General features: G+C 49.5%; 1 protein-coding gene across 1 annotated transcript in view; it reads right to left on the bottom strand.

The window, feature by feature from the left end:
• The window catches only part of LOC121873981 (paired box protein Pax-6-like), an 87,113-nt gene extending 68,249 nt beyond the window's left edge, over window positions 1-18,864 (bottom strand). The window contains exons 1-3 of the mRNA XM_042377862.1: window positions 18,779-18,864; window positions 17,680-17,856; window positions 17,026-17,206 (exon numbers count right to left, since the gene is read on the bottom strand). Coding sequence (XP_042233796.1) covers window positions 17,026-17,206; window positions 17,680-17,856; window positions 18,779-18,864 — 444 coding nt within the window. The remainder of the gene's footprint in view (window positions 1-17,025; window positions 17,207-17,679; window positions 17,857-18,778) is intronic.
• Between the last annotated feature and the right edge of the window lie 2,029 nt (window positions 18,865-20,893).

Consider the following 20,893-nt stretch of genomic DNA (forward strand, 5'->3'; position numbering starts at 1 on the left):
CATCGTGTCATTGTTGGGTGGTAATTATTCATAATGAAGCTAAACAAGTGAACGTCGAGGGTGTAGGGGGGAGGATGATAGGGGTAGTGTAGTGAGGATGATAGAGGGTGGACGGTGTAAGTGGCTGGCATCATTGTTCATCATTCACTGAGGCACAAGTGGCTGGCTGGCATCATTGTTCATCATTCACTGAGGCACAAGTGGCTGGCTGGCATCATTGTTCATCATTCACTGAGGCACAAGTGGCTGGCTGGCATCATTGTTCATCATCACTGAGGCACAAGTGGCTGGCTGGCATCATTGTTCATCATTCACTGAGGCACAAGTGGCTGGCTGCATCATTTCATCATTCTGGCACAAGTGGCTGGCTGGCATCATTGTTCATACTGAGGCACAAGTGGCTGGCTGGCATCATTGATCATTCACTGAGGCACAAGTGCTGGCATCATGTTCATCATTCACTGAGGCACAAGCTGGCGGCATCATTGTCATCATTCACTGGGCACGCTGGCATCATTGTTCACATTCACTGAGGCCAAGTGCGCTGGCATCATTGTTCATCATTCACTGGGGCACAAGTGGCTGGCTGGCATCATTGTTCATCATTCACTGAGGCACAAGTGTGCTCATCATTGTTCATCACGGGCAATGTTGGGCACATTATCATCATCACTGAGGCACAAGTGGCTGGCTGGCATCATTGTTCATCATTCACTGAGGCACAAGTGGTTGGCTGGCATCATTGTTCATCATTCACTGGGGCACAAGTGGTTGGCTGGCATCATTGTTCATCATTCACTGGGGCACAAGTGGCTGGCTGGCATCATTGTTCATCATTCACTGAGGCACAAGTGGCTGGCTGGCATCATTGTTCATCATTCACTGACATGGCTGGCTGGCATCATTCATCATTCACTGAGGCACAAGTGGCTGGCTGGCATATTGCTCTTCAAGGCACAATGGCTGCGCACATTGTTCATCATTCACTGGGCGTCTGCCATCATTCATACAAGTGGTGGCATCATTATCACAACTGGGCTGGCATCATTGTTCATTAGTGGCTGGCGTTGTTTATCGGTTATCATGTCGCTGGCCTGATTAATCAAACTTTTGTTACATATCGAGATCAATTTATTTTTTAGTGAGATTAAATGTTAACCTTTAAGGATTTGGGGGAGGAGGATGATATATCAGACAGGGATGAAGCTCGCCTCGCCTCTCACCCTACGTAAGGATTATTGGTTAGCGTCAGGTGAACTGCCTTCCTGTGTATGAAGCTCAAGTGTTCAGTGTGGAACTAACTTTGTCTTTTCATTTATTAAACTTGTTGCTCTAGGCTACAGCTCTTAGGAAATACAGGAATTTATTATGATAGATTTATAGCACATGTTTATTTAGTGCCTGTAGGATTTTTTTGGGGGGGGATTTAAGGGGTATTTTTTGGGAGGTAAGTATCATTTTTAGTTACTACTGTCAGGAGTATGGGTGGTAAGAGGTCCAGGGGCAGTGGGTTCATCTTAAAGCGGGGATATTTTTGACGGTAGCTTCACTTCGAAAAAAACCCACCGCCGTTTATGTAGTAGTAGTAGCAGTGGCTGATGGCTAGGGCAGGTGGGTGTAAGGTGGCATCCCCGGCTTTCCCTTACTTCTGGTGTCATGGTATAGTGCCGCCTCTTCCATCATACGAGTGCCACCCTCCGTCTAGTGCCATATGATGCCACCCATTTACCTATCCTCTCGTCTTGTAGTGTCATCTCCCTACCCCTAGTGTCATAGGGTGCCATCTCCCCCTACCTGGTGTTATAGGGTGTCATATCCCCCCGACTTAGTGTCATAGAGTGCCATCTCCCCCTACCTGGTGTCATAGGGTGTCATAAGGTGGCCCCTCCTCCCTCCCCACAACAACACAGACACTAACGCTGGATCACGGGTGCCAGGGTCGATCCCCAGCACCTGCCGCCTTACCCACGGCGCCACGACTCATGTCACAGCCCTACTCGTCACTCCGCCACCACCTTCAGTATATCACGTGGCTCTATCACCACCTTCAGTATATCACGTGGCTCTATCACCACCTTCAGTATATCACGGTCTATCACCACCTTCAGTATATCACGTGGCTCTATCACCACCTTCAGTATATCACGTGGCTCTATCACCACCTTCAGTATATCACACGTGGCTCTATCACCACCTTCAGTATATCACGGGCTCTATCACCACCTTCAGTATATCACGGCTCTATCACCACCTTCAGTAATATCACGTGGCCCTATCACCACCTTCAGTATATCACGTGGCTCTATCACCACCTTCAGTATATCACGTGGCTCTATCACCACCTTCTATATCACGTGGCTCTATCACCACCTTCAGTATATCGGCCTCTATCACCACCTTCAGTATATCACGTGGCTCTATCACCACCTTCAGTATATCACGTGGCTCTATCACCACCTTCAGTATATCACGGCCCTATCACCACCTTCAGTATATCACGTGGCTCTATCACCACCTCTTGTACCCTCACCATTATATTTGTTGGTTCAAGAAGACTTTTGTACTCTATATCCGCTCCACATTTTGTAATTTTGTAATGCCTTATGCAATGTACTGTACTTAGGTGTACTGTACGGTGGAATTCAGTGGTCTGTACACAGCTTTAGAGAGAGAGAGAGAGAGAGAGAGAGAGAGAGAGAGAGAGAGAGAGAGATTTACAATAACATTTTATTGTGAGTGGCTCGCCCCCTCCCCTCCCCACCTCTCATGCCCCTCCCCTCCTCACGTCCCTCCCCTAAAGCACCTGTGTGGAGACGAGTGATGGGGAAACACCCACCAACACGCAACAGCACCTGACTATAGGACCTACACCCACCCACCCACCCACCCCACCCCACCCACCCCACCCACCCCACCCCACCCCACCCAACCCACCCCCCACCCCACCCCACCCACCCCACCCCACCCCACCCCACCCCCACCCCACCCCACCCCACCCGCCCACCAGCCGCCCACAGTGAGGATTCCCAATCTTAGTGTAAATTTTCTTCTGGTAACGCGGGGTGAACGAGGGCGGCCGGTCTCACTACTGCTCAATGTATTTTCGAGACATTTTTTTAACCCGCCATCTTTGTTTTGTCGTTCAGGTGAGCCACTTCGACGTTTACAGGTGTTTTTTCTCTCTCTCTCTCTCTCTGTGCAACTACTACACCACACTACACCACTGTAACACACCACACCACACTACACCACTGTAACACACCACACTACACCACCACTGTAACACACCACACTACACCACTGTAACACACCACACTACACCACTGTAACACACCACACTACACCACTGTAACACACCACTAATACAAAACCGCTAAGCATCAGTAATGACCTTGTCGCCACTTACATCACTGTTGGGTACATTAATCATCCGCCCTGGCAGTCTCTCTCTCTCTCTCTCTCTCTCTCTCTTTTCTATCTTCCTCCTTTCTCATTCTCTCCTATCTTTCTCCATCCATCCATCCATCCATCCATCCATCCATCTCTCACGTGTACCTATGCTACTATCTGTGTACTTTTTATTTACCCTTTACAGTAGCTTCTTAAGTCAACCAGTGAGCTACATTCTTAAACATCTTCACTTACGATGAACGTTGGTGGTGTAAACGTTTGTGAATCTCAACTCAGACTCCACCCGAAAGTTTTCCCCACGAGAAACGTTATTTTGCCCGCCTTTTGATCATAACTTTTGGCGATGGAGGAATTTTGAGGTCGAACCACTCAAGGACATTACCCCACCCCCTATCTCGTCTTTCCTCTCCTCTTCCTCTTTTACCTGGTATCCTCTCTCTCCACCTCCCTTCCCCTGTTCTTTCCTTTCTTCCTCCTCCTCCCTCTCCACCTCTTCCCTCCCTCTCTTACCCCCTCCTCTTTTCCCTCATCCCCTTCTCCTCCTCCCCCACCTCTCCACCTCTTCCTCCTGTACGATGACAACTCCTGAGTACTGTATCATCGTGTTCTTGTTTATTTGTTTTTATTTTGTTTGTTAAATTTGGATTATAATGCCAACCTGAATAACCAATGAGACTCCTGTTAGTTTTGTTAAATTATAAACTCGTGTAAGAGCCTTTTAACCTATAATCTCTTGTTTACTGTTAAATTAGGAATATGACTGAGTGTTGAATTCTTGTTTGTATTTTTGTCGTTGCATTGATATCAAAGCTGTGAAGCAATAGTATGATGAGCTTTAAAAGTGCCGCCAAGCTTATATTCCAGCTTAGTCTATTATGTCACCAGAGTAGCGTATAGCTGTTTTATATATAGCTGTCACACTCTGGTCTTCCTGTTTACTCTATTAAATCAACAACAATGTATATAGCTGGTATGAAAAGGTTTGTATAACTGTTGTAACGAGGGATTTATACACCTGTTGTATCGCCGGTGTTGTATTAGTATGAGGAGTGTTGTGTTATATGCCTTATGAAGCGTTAGATTTTTAGCATACAATCATCACCAGCAAGAGCATTTAACAGCGTCTGGCGTTTTCCTCCACCCTACAGTAACACGTCTTTGGGTATTAATATCTGCCCGCCTTCTGCCTACATTGGCGCTCCATGAAGACAGGTGAGTTATAGTGAGGTGGACGGAGGTGGGTGAGCCTGCTACCTGGCCTGCACCTGTAGCACAAGTAGCCGATGTTTGGCCACAGCAGCATTACCATGTTGCTACAGTCAAAGCCTCTTAGTTTGGTCTTACTCGCCAAGTGCTTGTGTGTGTGTGTTTGTGTGTCTGTGTGTGTGTATATGTATGTATTTGTGTTATGTGGTGATAAATTCTATAGACCGGCGCCACTGCCTTTAGAATTACCTCCTATGATATTTTGATAATTTCAGTAAGTATTAATAAGGAGGGGATGGGGGGAGGGGGGGTATACCCTCAAGAGAGCCACCCAGGTCCTGACCCTTCAATCAATAACTCACTCACATGAGATGACAAGTTTTCGCCTCACACCGCGGCCGTTTTCCACCAGTGTACCTTCAAAGCATCACATTTTGTGCCAACATTTTCCACGCGGCGAGCTTCCCAAAGACCCATAAAACAGCCTTGCATAAGCCCATTTATTAATATCCCTGCTTAGCACTTGCGGCAATGCCCGGGCTGGACACCAACCTGCAGATACTCTTAATAAAAACCCATTTCCTTAAGCATTTACAGACCATCTGTCGGGAGAGCGGAGGGAAAAGCATAACCCTTTACCTCAGCATTCTGCATATTGTGTGGCGCGATATTCACAGGCCATAAACAACATTACATAAGCCGTTGTATTGACACCCCCTCCAGTATCCCGGGCGGTGGAGGAGCGACCGGGCCGCCATCTGTCGGCTCTCACGGGGTGAATGAAACTCGCTGGCATTGTTGTGGCTCCAGGATCCGATTAGGGGTGTTTCTCTTGTTTTGGACATTGTACAACGCATGGGCGCTGTGGGCTTGTCGCGGGGAAACGCCTCCATGCAAATTTTTGTTGTTTTTGGCCCACTGTAATTCTCGTTTTACACGGCGCTTGTGTTTCTCGATTGTTTGAGGTGATTGATAACACGAGCGGCCGTGTCGTGAATATCATTGTTTGCAGAATTTACTCTCGCGTTGTGCTTCCCCTCCCACTGTTGTTTGCCTGGTGCTGTACTGCTTGCTCTTGTCTACAGCGACGAAAATATAATTACTACATAAAAATATAACCAGTTTAAAGTTGTAGCTTATAATTACAACTTTCTACAGCGAGGATGTTTTCTTGAGTATCATCTTCGGGTGAGAGCGTTCCTTCTTACGGGTGACCAAGACATCTTAAAGGTTAAACACCGAACACAGGAGTAGTTTTATAAAGTGAGGATAACGCGTCTTACTGTGAACACATTCCCAAATTGACCAACATGAAGATAAAGCTTATAACGCCTTCAGTTTTTAATGTGTAAATAACATGTCTACATGAACACAACACGAAGGTTAAAGCTCGCTATTCTTGAACATCTTCGTTGGGAAAAAAAATGTCTAATCTTAAGAAAATAAATAAATTAAAAACTCGAATATATTCTCTTGAACACATCGCTGGGGGAAACAATTGTCCTCAGAAAAACAAGGGAGGTAAATCCAGCCGGTGTGAGTCGGCAGTGGACGGCGCTCATCCCAGTATATACGGTGATGATCAAGATAGTGTATTCCTGCAACACCCCGCCAGTTGCAACAGTCGTATTAATGCAACACAACTCGGATTTCTCGACTCCTTACAGCCGCCAAGACACGTGTTCGGGAGCCCAGACCACCGTCACTCACACCTGTCTGGCCACGACTTAAGATCTGGATCAATATGTACAACAACAACAACACGTGTAAGAGACCTGTATAGTGTATTAATAACACCTGTGGTATAGTTTAGGGTAGTGGTGGTTATGGTGTTGTGGTGGTAATTGAGGGGTTAAAGTGAGTGAGGAAGGCGAAGTCTGTGGTTGGTGAAGGTGTCGGGAGGGCGTGACGCTGCGGACCACCAAGGAGGAGGCAGCCGGGTAAGTTCCATTAGCCCCGGCCTCTCTAAACCAACCTCCTCCCCCCAACCCTCCCTCCTGCCCCCCCTCCTGCCCCCCCTCACGCCGGGTTAAACCATTTCATATATTTTTGTTGTTTTGTTCGTTTAGTTGCTGATTTATGCAACATTTTGAATAATATTTGTTTTCCATTTGTTTTACATTGGTTACAACATATGTTAATTAGATGGTTATTGCCCCCCTCCCCAAAAAAAAGTTAAATTAATTAGCGAATTATTGAAGAAAAATGTTGGATTTACTTTCGGTTTATATTACACACACACACACACACACACACACACACACACACACACACACACACACACACACACACACAGTATTTGTCTATAGTGTAATTCTACGATCTTTTTTAAGGTTAGGTGAGGTGTGAGGAGCCGCCATGATAGTTGTCAGGGGTCAGCCAAGCACGATGGAACTCCTCCATCACTCACTACAACACCTACTGACCCACACCACCCACCACCACCCACCACCCATCACCCACCTCACAGCCCACCACCCACCGCCCACCACCCACCTCACACAGCCCACCACCCACCACCCACCTCACCACCACCCACCACCCACCACCCACCTCCACACAGCCCACCGCCCACCACCCACCTCACCCACCAGTCACCACCCACCTCTCACCACCCACCACCCACCACCCACCTCCACAGCCCACCACCCACCGTCCACCACCCACCTCACCACCCACCTCACACAGCCCACCACCCACCGCCCACCTCACCCACCACCCACCTCTCACCACCCACCACCTACCTCACACAGCCCACCACCCACCTCACACCACCCACTCCACACAGCCCACCTCACACCACCCACCGCCCACCTCACACACACACATGCTGGGATAGATAGATAGATAGATAGATAGATAGATAGATAGATAGACTGATATAATCTCTTGTATAGTTTAGTTTTAATTTGACAGGCCATCGGAGACAGTGTAGGTGTAGCAGTGGGTGTAGCAGTGGGTGTAGCAGTGGGTATAACAGTGGGTGTAGCAGGTGTAGCAGTGGGTGTAGCAGTGGTGTAGCAGTGGGTGTAGCAGTAGGTGTAGCAGTAGTGTAGCAGTGGGTGTAGCAGTGGGTGTAGCAGTGGAACAGTGGGTGTAGCAGTGGCAGTGGGTATAGCAGTAGGTGTAGCAGTGGGTATAGCAGTGGGTGTAGCAGTGGGTGTAGCAGTAGGTAGAGAGTGGCAGGAGGCCTTTTTGTTAGCTGGGTGTAGTCAGAGAGAGAGTGACAGTGTCCGGGAGGGTGTATTGAGAATATATACTTAGCTGGGTGTGATTGAGGGTGTAGGTGTGTGAGTAGGGTGTAACACAATGGAAGTGGAGGAGTAGCAGTGTAGTGAGGTGTAGTAGGGTGTAGTTAGGAGGGTGTAGTTAGCGGGTGTAGTTAGGAGGGTGCATCAGGGAGGGTTGTAGTTAGGAGGGTGTAGTTAGCAGGGTGTAGTTAGGAGGGTGCACCAGGGAGGGTGTAGTTAGCAGGGTGTAGTTAGCAGGGTGTAGTTAGGAGGTGTAGTTAGCAGGGTGTAGTTAGCAGGGTGTAGTTAGCAGGGTGTAGTTAGCAGGGTGTAGTTAGCAGGGTGTAGTTAGCAGGGTGTAGTTAGGAGGGTGTAGTTAGGAGGTGTAGTTAGCAGGGTGTAGTTAGCAGGATGTAGTTAAGAGGGTGTAGTTAGGTGGGTGGAGTTAGCAATGTGTAGTTAGGAGGGTGTAGTTAGCAGGGTGTAGTTAGGAGGGTGTAGTTAGCAGGGTGTAGTTAGCAGGGTGTAGTTAGCAGGGTGTAGCTTAGGAGGGTGTAGTTAGCAGGGTGTAGTTAGCAGGGTGTAGTTAGCAGGGTGTAGTTAAGAGGGTGTAGTTAGGTGGGTGGAGTTAGCAATGTGTAGTTAGGAGGGTGTAGTTAGCAGGGTGTAGTCGGGAGGGATTTAAGGTGGGTTAGCGAGAGCACTCGGCCGCGTTCACACATGGCTCACTGACGTAGTGGGTGTGACGTGGCCTCCGCTCCCCACCACGGCCCTCACCCTGCTGTACCCTGCTGTATCGTGGTCCTCACCCTGCAACGTGCACCCTGCTGTGGGTCCTCACCCTGCTGTAACAGGGTCCTCACCCTGCTGTAACGAGGTCCTCACCCTGCTATAACAGAGTCCTCACCCCTGCTGTACCCTGCTGCAACGTGGTCTTCACCCTGCTGTAACGTGGTCCTCACCCTGCTGTACCCTGCTGTAACGTGGTCCTCACCCTGCTGTACCCTGCTGTAACGTGGTCCTCACCCTACTGTAACGTGGCCCTCACCCTGCTGTACCCTGCTGTAACGTGGCCCTCACCCTGCTGTACCCTGCTGTAACGTGACGTTGCCTGTATTCACCACCGGGGTCAGTGTTCAGGCTCTTGTTTTAGGAGTCGCCATCACTCTTAAGTCGCCATCACTCTTAAGTCGTCATCACTCTTAAGTTGCCATCACTCTTAAGTCGCCATCACTCTTAAGTCGCCATCACTCTTAAGTTGCCATCACTCTTAAGTTGCCATCACTCTTAAGTCGCCATCACTCTTAAGTCGCCATCACTCTTAAGTCGCCATCACTCTTAAGTCGCCATCACTCCTAAGTCGTCATAACTCCTAAGTCGTCATAACTCCTAAGTCGCCATCACTTTTAAGTCATCACCATCACTCTCTAAGTCATCATCATCACTCCTAAGTCGTCATAACTCCTAAGTCGTCATAACTCCTAAGTCGCCATCACTTTTAAGTCATCACCATCACTCTCTAAGTCATCATCATCACTCATAGTCACCACCCCCGCAATCTCATCTGTCACTATCACCATCACGACCTACCCATCCACTGTCACCACCACCTGTCGTAGCCAACCCCTCGAGTATAGACGCCCTGTCCATCTTTACCACTCACAACACCACCACCATCACCACCATTACCACCATCGTCACCACTACCACCACCACCGTTAGCCACGTCACCACCACGACCGTTAGCCACGTCACCACCACCACCACTCGTCTCCACCATCACAATTAACCACACCACCACCACCACAATTAACCACACCACCACCACAATTTACCACGTCACCACAATTAACCACACCACCACCACAATTAACCACCCCACCACAATTAACCACACCACCACCACAATTAACCACGTCACCACAATTAACCACGCCACTAGCAGGTACCAGCAAGAGGCCAATTATGGTAGGTCATCGTCATCACCTTCAGTGTTTCACCGGCGATAATAATCTCTCATTATATCGCTGGCAGGACACCATCTCCAGCAATGTACATCATTAGGCGCTCTCAGGACAACGGGGGAGGGAGGGAGGGTAGGAGAACAGGGAGGACAGAGTAGAGGAGACAGGTAGGGTTAGGAAGAAGCGGGGAGGGAGGGGGGTGAGGGCTAGATGAGAAGCAGGGAGGGAGGGGGGTAGGGTTAGAGTGAGAAGGGGAAGGAGGGAGATGGGAGATAGGAGTGGAAACAGGTTAGGAGATGGGAGGGAGGATTAGTGGAGGTGGGGAGGGATACGGGGCAGTGAAGAGAAGGGGGGACCGGAGGAGAGGGGTGGAAGAAGGAGAAGGTAGGGGGAGTATGGAGGGATGAAGAAACGAAAGGAAAGGGAGAGGAGAGTAAGGAGGTGTGTGAGGGAAGGAAGTAGAGGTGTGTGAGGGAGGAGGGAGAAAAGGAGGAGAGTGTGAGAGAGGGAGAGTAAGGAGGTATGTGAGGAGGAAGGAGAGGAGGATTGTCCGCCTTATTTGACCTGGCTGGTAGGTTTGTTGGCCTGTGAGGGATGCTTTTTAAAATACGGTATAACGCAACTAATGGTCACGTTAGGTTAGGTTAGGTTTGGATCACCCTTGTTATTAGCTCTATATCTTGAATTTTGGGTCAGCATTTAAGTATTTTATGATTTATGCTGCGTCAGTCAGCTATAAACGCCTTCCCTGACTGACTGACTGACTCATTCACTGCCTAACTGACTGACTGACTGACTCACAAACTCACTTACTGCCTAACTGACTGACTGACTGATCCGCAAAGAGTAAAAGAAAAAGCATTTACCCATCCACAAGAACTACTGTATATACCAACACCAAGACGCTTCACAATACTCTAACCTAACCTAACCTAACCTAACCTAACCCAACTTCAACACCATCCCTCCCCTCCCCCGCAAAACTTCACCAAACTTGCCTTAACTAATCTCGCCTTTACAACATTTCCAACGGCGTAAAGAAAAAAAAATCGTGGTGTGAACAGTGCTAAGGCTGCAACGAAAACAAGAAAACTTTGCAACTTCATAATGTTCTGTGCAACTGGGGAAATATCTAGTATATTTTAACGTGAGCATATGCAGGGGCGTGGGTAGGGGGGGAAAGGCTACATTCTCAGACATTCTTACGATTTTTTCTGTATTTTCTCTCAACTAAAGTCTCAAGTGTAATTTCAACGCCATTTAAAATCTCTCGTATGTTTTATCCTGCACGTCCTCCTCGGTCTGGATTCTCAAATGTTCAATATTTTTTTTATCTTAGCACTGTCAGGGAAAGCATTTAGTTACGATGATAAGTCACAGTACAAATTGGATATTATATATTGTTATCTTTGTCCCGTAGGTGGAGTGAGTGAGTGACATGAATCTCTCTCTTTCTTTCTTTCTTTCTTTCTAACCTAACCTAACCTGACCTGACCTCCTGACCTGACCTGACCTAACCTAACCTGACCTAACCTAACCTAACCTGACCTAACCTAACCTAACCTGACCTAACCTACCTAACCTAACCGAATCCAACCCCATTAGTTTAACCCTTTCCTCGCGTCTGTAAAAGGTGAAAATTTACCGTACGAACGTTTTAGAATCCGTAACCAAGGTAACAACAATAGGAGCAACAGCCAGACTCACAATTCTCATTTACTGTTAATTGCGTTTGTATTTTGTTCTCAGTACTGGGGTCGAGCTCAGGAATACGTCGCCTACTTGTTGATGACGCCAGCCTGGTTATACACACCTTTAGATAAAGTTAATATTACTGTAATGTGTGTGTGTGTGTGTGTGTGTGTGTGTGTGTGTGTGTGTGTGTGTGTGTGTGTGTGTGTGTGTGTGTGTGTGTGTGTGTGTGGAGATGAGCTTTGGGCTTATGGGTATAAATGAGTTTTTATCTGTGTATGAGTATTTTGTAAGTAGTATGTGCGTTTTAAGAAAGTGTGTGTGTGTGTGTGTGTGTGTGTGTGTGTGTGTGTGTGTGTGTAAAGACTACTGTATTTACCTTATCCACATACGACAATGGTGACGACACTAACCCTCAGATCACACTGTTATTACTTTCCTTCACACTCAAGTACCAACTACACCTGTGTCTTATATATATATTTACGTCATTACCTCTGTTGTATCTACCTTAACTATCTACCTTAACTATCTACCTTAACTACACCTCTATATCATTAATCCACCTTATCTATTTTAACTTTATATCATTATCTTTTGTTTATCTTTTTTTGTATCTTTTTTGGCGTTCTAAATATCTGTACATGAGGGTAAAATGGAGGGTCTACCGCCATCTCCAGCGAGGAATATCGACTCTGGAAGGTGTATGGGGTTACAAACAATTTACGCGCGTTATTAAGGACACGCGCCATCACGTGTTGGTCAGCCGCCGTAACGTAACACCAAACTATCAACCATTTCCTTAAACCGCAAATTAATCCTTGGTTAAATAAACTTGTAAGTATACCCGTGTGTTTTAGCTTTGTAAATTATGAATTACTTTTAGTTAAATATTCCACCTAAAATAAAATGTATTTGTGTTAATGCGTAAAACTTTCATCAATTCAGGTGATTTGTTTGTTTACATCGTGTGCCGTTCTCGCCAGCTCGTAACTTGATAGTGGGAGTAGTGTAATCTGACCCGCCTCCCTGAGATTAACAAATGGCGGTCGGTACTCCATTTGATGCGCTAATAACTGGCTATTAGAATCCTCCCACCCATTGACGGTACATGATGGATTTCGACGGTCTGAACAGTGGCTTAAAACCTTGATACAGTTTCCATTTTGGGACGCACTCTTGTAACAGCTGGTTGGTGGGATTGCCAGATAGCTCATTTACTCATTTATTTAATTATTCTTACGTTTATCATAATTATGTTCTGTTATTATCGAAATATGTTAATTTATATTGAGTACATGTTTCCAAGATTTAAAAAAATTTACGGAAAAAACTAAGGAAATAAATGATCTTTTAAGAAATATGGTCATCAAGTGTAGGCAACAAGAGTAACAGCCCCCCCACGGAGTACGGTGATTGGCTGGTGGCGCGCGGTGTAGGGGGCGCTTCACCAACACGAGTCACCCTTGTCTCACCCGTAACTCAATCCCTAGTTGGTTTCGGCCGCAGTTTGTATTGAATACCTCCTGGCTGTATTATTATCCACCTCCAGTTCCTTTACACCTGGCCAATGTGACTCTTTTTCATTCGTAATTAAAATCTAATACAATTCCCCTGAAGTTACACCTTTTAAAACTCGTAGAAATTAGCATACTTTCTGTACTTTGACCATAAACTCAGGGAATTCAGCGCTATGTACAAAGTTCCCGAATTAAATATATCATATATCTATTTTCGGTTATATTCATAGTTTGAGATAAAATAAAAGAAAGATCAGTTGAAACTTTATGGGTTTAGAGGAAGATTATAAAAGTGTATAGGAAAAGGTAAATGATGTTTACCTATTATGTTGTGATGGTGACTGTACTCTTGACTTACCACAGCCACAGGGGTGTTAGCTTGTGTCTCGTCACCCTTCCTCTCGCTCTCTACACTCTCCTGTCACTCTCTACACTCGCCTGTCACTCTCTACACTCGCCTGTCACTCTCTACATTCACCTGTCACCTCACACTCGCCTGTCACCTCTCTACACTCGCCCGTCACTCTCTACACTCGCCTGTCTCTCTACACTCGCCTGTCCTCTCTACCTCGCCTGTCACTCTCTACACTCGCCTGTCACTCTCTACACTCGCCTGTCACTCTACACTCGCCTGTCACTCTCTACACTCGCCTGTCACTCTACTCTCGCTTGTCACTCTCTACACTCGCCCGTCACTCTCTACACTCGCCCGTCACTCTCTACACTCGCCTGTCACTCTACACTCGCCTCTCGCCACTCTCCCCGTTACCTCCTCTTCGCCCCTTTCATCCACCCTCACACATAAATGGAAGGGGAGTGAAATATAGACAGATAGTTGGAGCCTAAACTGGAAATGCTCCTTATTCTTCATCTGAGTATATCTGCAACACTATCTTGCTCCGGAACACGGCCAGTGCACGAGGGCGTCACCCACCCTGCAGGGGAGGGAGGCGGACACCCCTCCCTCTCTTGTATACGTCACCCACCCTGCGGGAGGGAGGACGGACACCCTCCTCTCTTGTATACGTCACCCACCTGCAGGGAGGGAGGACGGACACCCCTCCCTCTCTTGTATACGTCACCCACCCTGCAGGGAGGGGAGGACGGACACCCCTCCTCTCTTGTATACGTCACCCACCTGCAGGGAGGGGGAGGACGGACACCCCTCCTCTCTTGTATACGTCACCCACCCTGCAGGGAGGGAGGACGGACACCCCTCCCTCTCTTGTATACGTCACCCACCCTGCAGGGGAGGGACTCTTTGACCAAAACACCCCCACCACAAGACGGACACCTCCCTTGATACCCCCACCCTGCAGGGGAGGACGGACACCTCCCTCTCTGTATACGTCACCCACCCTGCGGGAGGAGACGGACACCCCTCCCCTCTTATAGTCACCCACCCTGCGGGGAGGGGGACGGACACCCTCCTCTCTGTATACGTCACCCACCCTGCGGGAGGAGACGGACACCCTCCTCTCTGTATCGTCACCCACCCTGCAGGGGAGGGAGGACGGACACCCTCCCTCTCTTGCATACGTCACCCACCCTGCAGGGAGGGAGGACGGACACCCCTCCCTCTCTTGTATACGTCACCCACCCTGCAGGGGAGGGAGGACGGACACCCTCCCTCTCTTGTATACGTCACCCACCCCTGCGGGGAGGGAGGACGGACACCCCTCCTCTCTTGTATACGTCACCCATCCTGCAGGGGAGGGAGGACGGACACCCTCCCTCTCTTGTATACGTCCCACCCTGCAGGGAGGAGGACGGACACCTCCCTCTTGTATACGTCACCCACCCTGCAGGGAGGGGAGGACGGACACCCTCCCTCTCTTGTATACGTCACCCACCCTGCAGGGGAGGGAGGACGGACACCCTCCCTCTCTTGTATACGTCACCCACCTGCAGGGGGACGGACACCCCTCCTCTCTTGTATACGTCACCACCCTGCAGGGGAGGAGGACGACACCCTCCCTCTTGTATACTCACCCCCTGCGGGGAGGGAGGACGGACCCTCCCTCTCTTGTATACCCCACCCCTGCAGGGGAGGGAGGACGGACACCCCTCCTCTCTTATGCGTCACCCACCCTGCGGGGAGGGAGGACGGACACACCTCCCTCTCTTGTATACGTCACCCACCCTGCAGGGGAGGGAGGACGGACACCCTCCCTCTCTTGTATACGTCACCCATCCTGCGGGGAGGGAGGACGACACCCCTCTCTTGATACGTCACCCACCCTGCAGGGGAGGAGGACGGACACCCCTCCCTCTCTTGTATACGTCACCCACCCTGCAGGGGAGGGAGGACGGACACCTCCCTCTCTTGTATCGTCACCCACCCTGCGGGGGAGGACGGACACCCTCCCTCTCTTGTATACGTCACCCACCCTGCAGGGGAGGGGACGGACACCCCTCCCTCTCTTGTATACGTCACCCACCCTGCAGGGAGGGAGGACGGACACCCCTCCCTCTCTTGTATACGTCACCCATCCTGCAGGGAGGGAGGACGGACACCCCTCCCTCTCTTGTATACGTCACCCCCCCTGCAGGGGAGGGAGGACGACATCCTCCCCTCTTGTAACGTCACCCACCCTGCAAAAACCCACACCCAGGGACGGACACCCCTCCCTTGACCACCCACCCTGCAGGGGAGGGACACCCTCCCTCTCTTGTACGTCACCCATCAGGAGGGAGGACGACACCCTCCCTCTCTTGTATACGTCACCCACCCTGCAGGGAGGGAGGACGGACACCCCTCCCTCTCTTGTATACGTCACCCACCCTGCAGGGGAGGAGGACGGACACCCCTCCCTCTCTTGTATCGTCACCACCCCCCTCTGTACCGTCACCCACCCTGCAGGGAGGGAGGGACGGACATCCCTCCTCTCTTGTATACGTCACCCACCCTGCAGGAGGGGGAGGACAGGCACCCCTCCTCTTGTATACGTCACCCACCCTGCGGGGAGGGGACACCCCTCCTCTCTTGTATCATCACCCATCCTGCAGGAGGGAGGACGGACACCCCTCCTCTCTTGTATACGTCACCCACCCTGCAGGGGGAGGGAGGACGGACATCCCTCCTCTTGTATACGTCACCCACCCTGCAGGGGAGGGAGGACGGACACCCTTCCCTCTCTTGTATCGTCACCCACCCTGCAGGAGGGGAGGACGGACACCCCTCCCTCTCTTGTATACGTCACCCACCCTGCAGGGGAGGGAGGACGGACACCCCTCCCTCTCTTGTATACGTCACCCACCCTGCGGGGAGGGAGGACGGACACCCCTCCCTCTCTTGTATACGTCACCCACCCTGCAGGGGAGGGGAGGACGGACACCCCTCCCTCTCTTGTATACGTCACCCACCCTGCAGGGGAGGGGAGGACGGACACCCCTCCCTCTCTTGTATACGTCACCCACCCTGCAGGGGAGGGGAGGACGGACACCCCTCCCTCTCTTGTATACGTCACCCACCCTGCAGGGGAGGGGAGGACGGACACCCCTCCCTCTCTTGTATACGTCACCCACCCTGCAGGGGAGGGGAGGACGGACACCCCTCCCTCTCTTGTATACGTCACCCACCCTGCAGGGGAGGGGAGGACGGACACCCCTCCCTCTCTTGTATACGTCACCCACCCTGCAGGGGAGGGGAGGACGGACACCCCTCCCTCTCTTGTATACGTCACCCACCCTGCAGGGGAGGGGAGGACGGACACCCCTCCCGCTCTTGTATACGTCACCCACCCTGCAGGGGAGGGGAGGACGGACACCCCTCCCTCTCTTCTGTGTCTTATACTGTATATCGTTGTTTTGTATATTCTTAACACGTATATTTTAGTCTATATGTTTATGTTGTGTGTGTATGTTACGCACACACATACATACACACACATACACACTTTGATATTACACTGGAAGCCGATACAGCACCTGATAAGGTATGTCGTCACACTGCTGCAGTAACGATAATACATAAAGAACAAGGGTGAAGGGAGTACTCACGCTGGGGATGTTGTCGTTGGTACACACACACTCGGACAGTAGTCGGTCGCGGATCTCCCATGCGAAGATGGAGGGGCACTCCCTCTTATAGTCGGCGATCTTGTTGACGACGTGAGGCGTCGCCACACGGGGTTTGGAGCCTCCGATGGCCCGGGGCTTGATGGACCCCGTCTCGTAGTACCTGTGGGGCGTGGGAGAAGACCTGGTTAGTAAGTCAGCTCTGGATAAGGTGTCCGCTAGCGCTATAAAGGCTCTGATATAACTGTACTGCATTAACACTTTAAGCTGAGTCAATTAAAGTAAGTGACCTTGATTCAGTTAAAAAGTAAACAAGTTTGTGAGCTCTTAGAGTTATTGACTATGGCTGACATTAGACAAAATCCTCCTAGGTGACATATCAGAAGCCTTCGCAGGACCCCTAGCGGGCGTACCTGGCCAGGATCTTGGAGACGCAGCCATTGGACACCTGGAGAATGCGGGAGATGTCGCAAGGCCTAGCGCCAGAGTGGGCCAACTCTACGATCTTCTGGCGTGTGGAGTCCGGCAGGGGGCGGCCGTTCACATAGACGCCCCCCAGCTGGTTTATCCCGCTGTGGCCTGCAAGGGACACCAGAGAGCTCGGGGTTAGGAGGACAGCGGCCCGCGTACACTCACCTAGCAAGGATCTTGGACACACAGCCATTGGACACTTGAAGTATGCGGGAGATGTCGCAGGATCGTACGCCAGAGTGGGCCATTTCCACGATCTTGTGGCGGATGTGGTCTGGCAGCGGCCGCCCGTTGACGTACACGCCACCCATCTGGTTCACGCCCGTACCTCCTGCAAGGATACTAGGTCAGATACGCCCACGCGCTCGCCGCTCACACACGCCCGCCCGTCCAACACTAGGCAAGAATTTAAGGAGGTGACTAAATAAGAAGTAGGAAGGAGACTACAGCTACACGACTGCTGCTACAAGAAAAAAGAGGCAGTTGTTACTGAGGCAGCGGGGGTCTGTAGAGGCATGGACAAGGTTAGTAGTATAAGGGGTTTAATACCACCTACTGCTGTTAATGACTCAACCAGGTACGAGGAGTGTGGTGATGGTGTTCTGGGCACATGTGGTTCTTAGTAACAGTACTCATACAACACACGAGGTAAATAATACACATCAGGGCCTAAAAAGACTCCTGCATAGTGAACAGTGACTGGCTCCCTGCAGTGTCGGATCAACCATGAGGCACTTGAGGCACTGGCCTCAGGCCCCCCCCGACTCTAAGGGGCCCTCAAATCCAAACATTCTCGAAGTTGAAGCATATAAAACATGAACTTCGGTCAACGATTTCCTAGCAAAGTCTCAATTTTCTGTCTCTTATGAACATTAAATGTGTTATTTTGCAGAAGCTTAATATTGATGAAATAATTGATAAATTTGGGTATATTTTTTCTTGTTATTTATACTGTATATACCTTGAGGGTAGGGGGCCCCAAGTTGATCTGTGCCTCAGGCCCCTATTAAGCTTAATCCGGCCCTGTCTCCCTGTGTCCAGTAGCTTGTGTTCATCTAACTCTCCTAGCTGGCAGTAATGAGCTGAGCTTCTATCTGAACCAAAACTGACCGAACTGTTGTCAAATCTCAGGTGAATTGTCTCATAACGATCGTAGTTACGGTTTCAAATTATAATAAGTTTCAAAACAAGGAGAGGTTATTTTCACACATTAATATAACCATTAACATCCAAGAACAAGAATGTAAACAAACAGTAACATTACAGCGATGTATCACAGAGAACAAAATCAAGTTTCCCTAATGCTACCAGATCCTCCCCGACCAGAAAGAAGCGGATCCAATCGTCCATTTCCGATGCTTCTTTTAACCACCTCCGTTTTCTTCCTCTATACCCCTCTGTCAACCTCCCTCAATTTCCATATCCTGAACCTTTTCCTTCTCTACCACACTCATCCTTTGATTCCAGTGGCATGACAAAGTCCTCCTCTCCTGGAAACGGGCCTGGAACGCATTCGACTGGAAGAATTACATTTAAACGCATTTCAGTCAAATAAAGATCCACAAAGGCGCCTCGATGCCACTGGCTGCTGACGCGCCATTTAACCCCCACTATTTTATTGGTCGTCATTTCACCACATATTCATCCATCATGTTTTTTTTTGTGTATGGATGATGGTATTGACTTCACGGATGACTGTTGGTACACAAGAAGGATGTGTCAGCACTGTAAGATGAGCCAGGTAGGGAGGCAGGTACTATATATACCTGGAAATCCCCCTCCTCCCCCTCCTCCCCCACCTGCCAACAGCTCTGGAATCATATCTTGAAGTCGAATCATCATCGTCTCTCTGTCATTAAGAAACCCAAACATAGCCAAGACCTAGCCAACCTCCTCTCACCCCACCCCACTCCAACCCAACCCAACCCCACTCCACTCCACCCCACCCCACCCCCACCCCACTCCTTGGTGACCTCTGCCAGTCTCCTCCACTAGACTTCTTTGCCTCCTACGCACCCCGTCAGCTGTGTCCCCCTTCCTTTAAACACCTACTATGGTCTTAGAGAGAGAGGAAGGAAGAGAGAAGGAAGGACAGTGAGAGGAAGGGAGGGAAGGGGAGAGAGAGAGGGGGGAGGGGGGGGAGGCAGAGAGAGGAGGGGAGGAGGAAGGAAGGCAGAGAGGTAGGTATATGTGTGTGTGTGTATTGCTGGTGTGATAGTTACGTGTTGTGTGGTGGTGTTAATTGCGTGTTATTATGGTAGTTGTATAGTTAATTTCTATATTCGTTTCACTGTAATTCAATTAATGTTAAAGCCGCTTGGTTTGGTGTTAAAAGTCGTGTTATAGAATGAGTTAGTGGTGACGTGTGACTTAAATGTGTACGTATAAGTTAGGTGTACACGTTAATATGTACACACACACACACACACACTAATGGCTGGCCTCCAGGATTTGTCTAAAATTGTCAATAACATTTACTTGATTCTCCCTCACAAGACCCTTCCTCTCCCGCCCTCCCTCTTCTCCTGTTCAGCTTTTTCGGTCTCTCCCCTCCCCTTCCCTTATTCCACACTTATTCCTTCTCTTTAATTCTGCTTTATCATCTCTACTCTTCCTCCCACGTACCTCCTCCTCTTCCTCGTTGTTATTCTCTCCCTCCTCCATATTCTCTTTCCCTCCACCCTCTACCTCCATATTCCCATTCCATACTCCCCTTCCTCCATATTCCCATTCCATACTCCCCTTCCTCCATACTCCCATTCCCTCCTTACTCCCACCTCGTACTCCCCCTCACGCCTGTCCGCACCTCCATTAGCCACCTCACTCCCAACGCCTTCCCTCATTGGTCCATCGGTAATGATAACTGGGCTGAGAAAATAGACCAATAAACCCTCGTTAGCCAATCAACGCGAAGGGAAGAGACCTCGGTGATTGGTGGAAAACGCGACACCTGCGACCAATCAGCCGGTTGATGAGTTGCATATGTATTTGGAATTCGCATTGGTGATTGGTGGAAAACACGACACCTGCGACCAATCAGGGAGTCGAGTGGTGGTATCCGTAGTTAGGTCGGAAACATCTGGGCCAGAAATTCCAACACCTGTAATCTGTTTCGTTGGGGAAATTTGCATCTGTCACAGTTTTGGTAATTGTAACACCTGGCTGTATTGTTTACCTGGTTGTATAGGATAAAATTTCCACCTGACCTGACGTGACCTAATCTACCCCCAACCTAACCTGACGTGACCTAATATATCCCAACCTGACCTGACATGACCTAATCTAACCCAACCTGACCTGACGTGACCTAATCTGACCCGACGTGACCTAATCTACCCCAACCTGACCCGACGTGATCTAATCTACCCCAACCTAACCT

Source organism: Homarus americanus, unplaced genomic scaffold (genome assembly GCF_018991925.1).
Source record: "Homarus americanus isolate GMGI-L3 unplaced genomic scaffold, GMGI_Hamer_2.0 scaffold25827, whole genome shotgun sequence".
Taxonomy (NCBI): Eukaryota; Metazoa; Arthropoda; class Malacostraca; order Decapoda; family Nephropidae; genus Homarus; species Homarus americanus.